Raw genomic sequence first — 10000 nt, forward strand, 5'->3', positions numbered from 1 at the left:
TACCGCGTTGTACTTCGCGTTCTGGTTGCCGTATTGCTGCCGCAGCGGTCGAGCCCGGCGCGATCCACGTGGCTGTGACGAGACTTTCGTGAGAACCACCTGGTGAATGTCCAGCAGCTCTGCGATCCAATGGAACGGTAGCGGGGCTGAAGCCCGATGTCGGAGAGCTGGATCTCCCTTGCAACACATTTCACCGTTTAAACACGGTTTCAGTTACACGCCAAAGGCAAAACACATCACGAGACACACGCCCACACACACACACAGTCGCACACACACAACAATCACCACACACATCACACACACACAGTCTCGAACCACAACTCACAACCACACCGTCCAAAACTCACACCTTCTCACATCCACACACAGTCACAGACCCACACAGACACACACACACACATCACAACAACACACAGTCACACTACAACACACAGTCACACAACAACACACAGTCACACAACAACACACAGTCACACAACAACACACAGTCACACAACAACACACAGTCACAACACACACACATCACAGACACACACACAGTCACACACACACACACACAGTCCAAACAACACATCACACACACAGTCCCACACACACACACACACGCACAGTCACACACACACACAGTCACAGACACACACATCACAGTCACACACACACGTCACACACACACACATCACGAAACACACACACACACACACACACACACAGTCACAGTCACACTCACACACTCACAGTCCACACACACAGTCACAACCACACACACACACAGTCACAGACACACACACACACACGTGTCGAACACGAGCACACACACACACAGTCACAGACACACACACACACAGTCACAGACACACAGTCACAAACACACAGTCCACAGACACACAATTACGACACCCCACAGTCACAGACACACATCACAACACACATCCCACACACACACACACACACATACAGTCAGCTGTATTAAAAAACAAAACAAAGGACAAACCAGACATCCAACATGAAAGCCTGAGGTATTAGAGATCAGTGACTGAGTGATAGAGATCAGTGATTGGCTGGAAGTGATAGAGATCAGTGATTAGCGGTGACCCGCCAACGTCGCGAATCGATCTTGACCGGGCTTGTGTTCGTTCCAGGGGTTGGACAGGTGACAGTCTTTGTGAAGGGGAGGTCCCTCCTGGAACACACATTACATTAATATAGATCATTATTCAGTGTAGCCATGTGCTGCAATAGCACTATTATAGACTATTATCCTGCATACTTATTATTATTCACCTCTTTTTGTCCGCTTCTGAGTCATGGGGCGTTGCCAACCGTGCACACAAAATATCAAAAGTGTGTAATGATCTGGAGCGGTGTGCTATGACTTTTCTAAAGAGATTTGCCGCGGGTTTTCCACGAAATCGGCAAAAAAATGCTCGCGCGAAATTCCCATAGACTTTAATGGGGAATCTTCCAGGAAATCGCCTCACATCGCTCAAAACAACCCTCCTTTGGCCATACTGATAAGCCATACTTTAATGTAGAGACATAATTAAAAGTTTAAACCCGAAGACAAGACTTTGGCCTTTATTGGGCTCAATAGGCATTCTGATATCAAACCACGGTTTCTACCAAATCACAGTTTACATATCATCCAGTTTTCAGACCAGTTGAGGATTTTCCAATGTAGTGTATGGGGACAGAATGTTGAGTTAGAGGGGAGGGACAGAGGGGAGCTGCAGTAAGATTCTCTGAAATTTTTAAAAACAAATTACTCTCTCCTCTACAGTTTTCACTCTTCATACATCGTGGTTGGTCACAATGTGGGAAATCGCAGACATGCAACCATGCAACTATGGAATCCACCGGACATAAAATTTTGGCTATGTTCATACCAACTGCCGATAGAAACAATGAAAAAAGATATCTGAAAGTACAAAGACGGTTCCCTGTTTGTTACCTGCTCTATGTCGCATATATTTGACACCACAAACATTAAAACCAATCAATGCCTTTTTATCTCTCGTGATGATAACATTTTGCCATTTGGACTCACGGTTGTTGAATTACAGAACAAACTTAAGGAGGTATAATTATCATTAAATGGACGTATTTGACCCATGGAAGATACGGTCTCCCCCTCCCTCCTCTACTCCGTCATAGCAACAAGTTCTGACACACACCTATCATGGAGACTCTTTACTGTAGGCCCGTGTTGTCCTCTCTTTACAGGAAGGAGGTAAAAGGTAGCTCAGATCAGCGGTTACTAAAGATATTAACTATATACACGGGTTCATGCACGCATTTTAACCAATACTTTTCCATGACTTTTTGGCAAAATTCCACGTGACTGTGTGTTCCTGAAAATGACTACGACTTATACAATAAGAATACATATCTGTGTTAACGTTTACCCTCAGAGGTTTAACTATAAAATGAATGACAATTTATGTGGTTCATAGTGGGATTCATAATATCACTCCCTAGATACAACGTTGAGGTTAAGATGACTTGAAAATACATTTATTAATCACATATTATTATGCTGTGTTAAAAAAGAAATTCCATGACTTTTCCGGAAACTTTCTGGGTCTTTTTTATGTTTCCAAAAACCTTTCCAGGCCTGGAATTTGCATTTTTCAATTTCCATAACTTTTCCAGGTTTTTTCAAAGCGTATGAACCCTGTATATACCTGTGGTGACGATGACCTTTACTCAACCATTGTCGAATCACTTTGCTAACTGGTACTGCCACAGGAGGAGAAAAAGGACAAGAGAGAAAACTTAAAAACCACATCAATGCGTTTGCCAGACTTTTATCTCTCTTGTGATGATATTATATTAAATAAACAATTTTAGCATCCTAAACCCACCAGACTCCATGTAAATAATCAGTACTTTAAGCATCCTAAACCCACCAGACTCAAAGTATGCAAGTATACATTGTGAGCAATAACAAAATCAAAGAAAGGGTAAATGGTAATTTTCGCTGTACTCTGGTCTTGACTTGTATGCATTTGTGGTGTCTTGTATGCCCATCTATCCCTATTGCTATTGTTAAAGTGCCCATATTATGAAAAAAAAAAAAATCACTTTTCTGGGATTTGGGGTGTTATTTTGTGCTTCCACCGCATACAAACTTTGGAAAAATCCATCCATGCTGTTTTTGAGTGAGATACGGTTTCTGAATGTGTCCTGCCTTCAGTCTCGGGTTTGAGCTGGTCAACATCTGCGCGGCTTTCACGTAGTAACTAAATGAGGGCGAGGGTGGCTAACCGCAACTGTTAGCATGCTAGCTCGTTCTGAGTGGCAAAGCACTGCTACAACACACACAAGTTCACCCTAATCTACAAAAGAACTACTTCCATGTGCTCCCTGGTTTAGAAGAAGTCTCCCAGCTGATCCTGCCTTGGAACTGACTGAAGTTGGAGAAACAGCCTTTCTTTTACTGTCTATGGAGTAGGGCTGAACGATTTTTGAAAATAATCTAATTGCGATTTTTTCCCCAAATATTGCGATTGCGATTCGATATTTGATTATTTTTTTAAGCTCTTTGTCTTCTGTATTATTCAACAAAGACAAACAATAAATCATTGTATAGTATGAACAACACACAATTACACACTAGACAGTTAAATAAGTAAAAACACATACATACATATACACATACATATACATATATATATATATATATATATATATATACATACATATACATACATACATACATATATATACACACATATATATACATATATATACACATATATATATATACATATACACACACACACACACACACACACACACACACACATATATTTTTTTACAGTGCACAGAGAGGAGCTGCCTCCAGCCCCTCCCCCTCGTGAAGTTAGCGTTGCCGACACCCGTCAACACTCGCTAGCTCAAGAGGCTATCGTTCGTTAGTTGCTGTGGTCTTGCCGTGGGATTAACTGTACTAATAAAACCGTTGAAACAGCGTGCCGCTGGCAATGAAGCTCCCCAAACCGTCATTTATCAGTCTGATTGTTACCCCTCTCAGTGGCAGCTCCTCCACCCATATCTTTATATCTTTTAACCAGAGCTAACCGATACGCGAGCTAACCGCTAATCAGAGCTAGCTTCGTTGCCAACCCGAGCCTTCAGTTCTGCGTGCCTGTATCCATTAACTGCATGTATGGACTCGAGGCCCAAACAAAACCCTTCATTTTATTAAAATGGCTGTAAAGATTTAAACTTCAACTCAGAATTGTTTGAATGACAGATCAGCTCAAGGTACAGTGTAGCGTTAGCGTGCTAAGTTGATGCTTTCTCTGCGTAGTGCAGACTGATTTGCTCTCGCGAGTCATCAAATCGAGACCAAATCGCAGCCTTTGCGATTAGGAAATCGCATTTTAACATATCGCGATATTATCGCAAATGCAATTAATCGTTCAGCCCTACTATGGAGCTAGCTGACATGATCTACATCTGAGCTACTGAGCATGTGCGAGTGCAATCAAAGATAGTACAGAAGAAGAAGAGATGTCTCACTCTGTAGCTAAAACAGAGACCAGGTGAAAAGGGGATCTGCAGCAGTGAGAGCGCTGTGCAGTACAACAACAATATGGTGTTTTTTGATAATTAAACCATGTAAACCTATTTTGGTACAAACTTAAAATAAAATTATGAACCTGAAAGGGAGCAGAATATAGGGGCTTTATTATTCAATTGTCTTCTCTCTCTCTCTCTGTGACAGTGTGCGACCTGTATGCTCCTACCGCTACTGCTATTAATACTTAGCTAGTGTTATTTGGATGAGCACCAACTAGTAGAGCACACTGTCAAAATGTTTTGAGGAATTTTCTAGTTATTATTATTATTACTAATAATTATTAGTTCCAGGGGTTGGACAGGTGAGCAGTCTTTGTGAAAGAGAGGTCTATGTCTAACAGCTGTTAGTTTACTATGACGAGCGTGGTTCCAACAGAGAGACTAACCCTGACCCCCCTGAGTGAGTTTACCTGAGACTTACCCTGACCCCCCTGATAGAGTTTACCTGAGACTAACCCTGACCCTGAGTGAGTTTACCTGGGACTTACCCTGACCCCCTGATAGAGTTTACCTGAGACTAACCCTGACCCCCTGATAGAGTTTACCCTGAGACTAACCCTGACCCCCTGAGAGAGAGTTTACCTGAGACTAACCCCCCCTGAGAGAGGTTTCCTGAGACTTACCCTTGCCCCCCTGATAGGGAGTTTACCTGAGACTAACCCTGACCCCCCTGAGTGAGTTTACCTGAGACTTACCCTGACCCCCCTGATAGAGTTTACCTGAGACTAACCCTGACCCCCCTGAGTGAGTTTACCTGAGACTAACCCTGACCCCCCTGAGAGAGTTTACCTGAGACTAACCCTGACCCCCGGTAGAGTTTACCTGGAGACTAACCCTGACCCCTGGGTAGGGTTTACCTACGAGACTTACCCTGTGCCCCTGATAGAGTTTACCTGAGACCAACCCTGACCCCCCTGATAGAGTTTACCTGAGACTAACCCTGCAGCCCCCCTGAGAGAGTTTTACCTGAGACTAACCCGCACCCCCCTGATAGAGGTTTCCCGAGACTTACCCTGACCCCCTGAGAGGAGTTTACACTGAGACAACCCTGACCCCCTGAGGTAGAGTTTACCTGAGACCTAACCCTGACCCCCTGAGTGAGGTTTTCCCGAGACTCAACCCTGCCCCCCTGAGTGAGTTTACCTGAGACTAACCCTGACCCCTGAGAGAGTTTACCTGAGACTAACCCTGACGAGAGAGTTTACCTGAGACTAACCCTGACCCCTAGGTAAGTTTACTGAGACTAACCCTGACCCTAGGAGAGTTTACCTGGACTCAACCCTGACCCCCTGAGAGAGTTTACCTGAGACTAACCCTGACCCCTGAGAGAGTTTCCAGACTAACCCTGACCCCTGGTGGGAGTTTACCTGAGACTAACCCCCCCCCCTTAGAGTTTACCTGAGACTAACCCTGACCCCGAGAGAGTTTACCTGAGACTAACCCTGCCCCCTGAGAGAGTTTACCTGAGACTTACCGCCCCCTAGGTGAGTTTACCTGAGACTAACCCTGACCCCCCTGATAGGAGTTTACCTGAGACTAACCCTGACCCCCCTGAGTGAGTTTACCTGAGACTAACCCTGACCCCCCTGATAGAGTTTACCTGAGACTAACCCTGACCCCCCTGAGTGAGTTTACCTGAGACTAACCCTGACCCCCCTGAGTGAGTTTACCTGAGACTAACCCTGACCCCCCTGAGAGAGTTTACCTGAGACTAACCCTGACCCCCCTGAGTGAGTTTACCTGAGACTAACCCTGACCCCCTGAGTGGGTTTACAGTCACTAACCCGCCCCCTGGGTGAGTTTACCTGGGGCTTCCCTGACCTGATAGAGTTTACCTGAGACTAACCCTACCCCCTGAGTGAGTTTACCAGACTAACCCTGACCCCCTGAGTGAGTTTACCTGAGACTACCCTGACCCCCGATAGGGGTTTACCTGAGACTAACCCTGACCCCCGCAGGTAGGGTTTCCTGAGACTAACCCTGACCCCAGTGAGTCTACCTGAGACTAACCCTGACCCCCTAGGTGGAGTTTACCTGAGACTAACCCCCCTGAGTGAGTTTACCTGAGACCAACCCCCCCCCTAGTGTTTACCTGAGACTAACCCTGACCCCCTGATAGGAGTTTACCTGAGACTAACCCTGACCCCTGATAGAGTTTACCTGAGACTAACCCCCCCTGAGTGAGTTTACCTGAGACTTACCCGCCCCCTAGGTGGGTTTACCTGAGACTAACCCTGACCCCCCTGATGGGGAGTTTACCTGAGACTGACCCTGACCCCCTGAGTGAGTTTACCTGAGACTAACCCTGACCCCCTGGGGTAGAGTTTACCTGAGACCAACCCTGACCCCCTGATAGGAGTTTACCTGAGACTAACCCTGACCCCCTGGTGTTTACCTGAGACTAACCCTGACCCCCTGAGTGAGTTTACCTGAGACTAACCCTGACCCCCCTGAGTGAGTCTACCTGCAGAGCCAGTCGATCTTGAAGACGCCCCCCAGCATCTTGGCGTTCATGCCGGCAGGAAGAACCCAGTGGATGGGAGAACCACCATGGTGAGACTCTGAGGACAACCGGAGAAGCCTGGAGAGAGGGGTAGTAAAGAGGGGGTGAGTTAGGACACATGTGAGACAGAGGAGGAGTAGCAGAGGAGGTGAGTTAGGACACATGATGAGACAGAGGAGGACTAACAGAGGAGGTGGGGTTAGGACACATGTATGAGACAGGGGAGGACTAACAGAGGAGGTGAGTTAGGACACTGATGAGACAGAGGAGGACTAACAGAGGAGGTGAGTTAGAACACATGGTGAGACAGAGGAGGGTAGCAGAGGAGGTGAGTTAGGACACATGATGAGACAGAGGAGGAGTAACAGAGGGGTGAGTTAGGACACATGATGAGACAGAGGAGAGTAGCAGAGGAGGTGAGTTAGGACACATGATGAGACAGAGGAGAGTAACAGAGGAGGTGAGTTAGGACATATGAGTGAGACGAGGAGGGTAACAGAGGAGGTGAGTTAGGACACATGATGAGACAGAGGAGGGGTACAGAGGAGGTGAGTTAGGACACATGATGAGACAGAGGGAGGGTAACAGAGGAGGTGAGTTAGGACACATGATGAGACAGAGGAGGAGTAGCAGAGGAGGTGAGTTAGGACACATGATGAGACAGAGGAGGAGGGTAAAAGAGGAGGTGAGTTTGGACACATGTAGAGACAGAGGAGGGACTAACAGAGGAGGTGAGTTAGGACACATGATGAGGCCAGTGAAGGAGTAACAGAGGGGTGAGTTAGGACACATGATGAGACAGAGGAGAGTAGTAAGAGAGGGGAGGTGTGTTAGGACACATGATGAGACAGAGGAGGAGATAACAGAGGAGGTGAGTTGGGACATATGATGAGACAGAGGAGGAGTAACAGAGGAGGTGAGTTAGGACACATGATGAGACAGAGGAGGAGTAACAGAGGAGGTGAGTTAGGACACATGATGAGACAGAGGGGACTAACAGAGGAGGTGAGTTAAGGACATGATGAGACAGAGGAGGACTAACAGAGGAGGTGAGTTGGGACACATGATGAGACAGAGGAGGACTAACAGAGGAGGTGAGTTAGGACACATGATGAGACAGAGAGGAGGGACTAACAGAGGAGGTGAGTTAGGACACATGATGAGGCCAGTGAAGGAGTAACAGAGGAGGTGAGTTAGGACACATGATGAGACAGAGGAGGAGTAACAGAGGAGGTGTGTTAGGACACATGATGAGACAGAGGAGGAGTAACAGAGGAGGTGAGTTAGGACATATGATGAGACAGAGGAGGAGTAACAGAGGAGGTGAGTTAGGACACATGATGAGACAGAGGAGGAGTAACAGAGGAGGTGAGTTAGGACACATGATGAGACAGAGGAGGAGTAACAGAGGAGGTGAGTTAGGACACATGATGAGACAGAGGAGGAGTAACAGAGGAGGTGAGTTAGGACACATGATGAGACAGAGGAGGAGTAACAGAGGAGGTGAGTTAGGACACATGTGAGACAGAGGAGGAGTAACAGAGGAGGTGAGTTAGGACACATGATGAGACAGAGGAGGAAGTAACAGACCTTCGCGTTTTGGGTAGTTTAAGGGGTTTCTAACCTTGCAGCGTTTGGGTAGTTTAAGGGGTTTCTAACAGCAGCGTTTGGGTAGTTTAAGGGGTTTTAACCTTGGAAGCGTTTGGAGTAGTTTAAGGGGTTTCTAACGCGGCGTTTGGGTAGTTTAAGGGTTTCTAACGGGGGCGTTTGGGTAGTTTAAGGGGTTTCTAACCTTGGAGCGTTTGGGTAGTTTAAGGGGTTTCTAACCTTGGAGCGTTTGGGTAGTTTAAGGGGTTTCTAACCTTGGAGCGTTTGGGTAGTTTAAGGGGTTTCTAACCTTGCAGCGTTTGAGTAGTTTAAGGGGTTTCTAACCTTGGAGCGTTTGAGTAGTTTAAGGGGTTTCTAACCTTGCAGCGTTTGAGTAGTTTAAGGGGTTTCTAACCTTGGAGCGTTTGAGTAGTTTAAGGGGTTTCTAACCTTGGGCGTTTGAGTAGTTTAAGGGGTTTCTAACCTTGGGGGTTTGGTAGTTTAAGGGGTTTCTAACCTTGGAGCGTTTGAGTAGTTTAAGGGGTTTCTAACCTTGGAACTTGCCACTCTCCCTCACAGAGAAGACGAGGACCACGCTGCGCGCTGAGCGGAACGCCGCGTTCAGCTTCTTCTCGTTCACCGGCAGCGTTGACCACACGCCCTAAACACCACAAACAAGAGTTATTAAGGGTTAATTAAGGGTTAATTAATCCACACGTACCCCTAGCTCTCTCAGTACCCCTAGCTCTCTCAGTACCCCTAGCTCTCTCAGTACCCCTAGCTCTCTCAGTACCCTAGCTCTCAGTACCCCTAGCTCTCTCAGTACCCCTAGCTCTCTCAGTACCCTAGCTCTCTGCGTACCTAGCTCTCGGTACCCTAGTCTCCTTCCTAGCTCTCAGTCCCTGGCTCTCACCCCTGGCTCTCTCGGTACCCTGGCTCCGGTGCCCCTAGCTCTCTCAGTACCCTAGCCTCTCAGTACACCTCTCAGTACCCTAGCTCTCTCACTACCTCGCTACCCTCAGTACCCTAGCTCTCAGCGGTACCCTAGCTCTCACGTACCTAGCTCTCTCAGTACCCTAGCTCTCTCAGGTCCCTGGCTCTCTCAGTACCCTAGCTCTCTCAGTACCCTAGCTCTCTCAGTACCTAGCTCTCTCAGTTGCACCTCTCAGTACCCTAGCTCTCTCATACCCTAGCTCTCAGACCGCTCTCTCAGTACCCTAGCTCTCTCAGTACCCTAGCTCTCTGGGTCCCCTAGCTCTCTGGTGCCCCTAGCTCTCTGGTACCTGGCTCTCAGGTACCCCTAGCTCTCTCAGTTCCCCTAGC

At 47.0% G+C, this 10000-nt stretch overlaps 2 protein-coding genes across 2 annotated transcripts in view; one reads left to right on the forward strand and one right to left on the reverse strand.

Annotated features, from left to right (window-relative positions):
* LOC120545317 overlaps positions 1 to 10000 on the forward strand; it is a 376621-nt gene that overhangs the window by 69564 nt on the left and 297057 nt on the right. The window lies entirely within an intron of this gene.
* Positions 1 to 10000, reverse strand: part of ythdc1 (YTH domain containing 1) — a gene marked incomplete at its 3' end in the record, with an annotated part of 59781 nt that overhangs the window by 21577 nt on the left and 28204 nt on the right. Inside the window, 1 exon segment of the mRNA XM_039779087.1 lies at positions 9230 to 9338. Within this exon segment, the coding sequence (XP_039635021.1) occupies positions 9230 to 9338 (109 nt within the window).

Source organism: Perca fluviatilis, chromosome 17 (assembly GCF_010015445.1).
Source record: "Perca fluviatilis chromosome 17, GENO_Pfluv_1.0, whole genome shotgun sequence".
NCBI classification, from domain to species: Eukaryota; Metazoa; Chordata; class Actinopteri; order Perciformes; family Percidae; genus Perca; species Perca fluviatilis.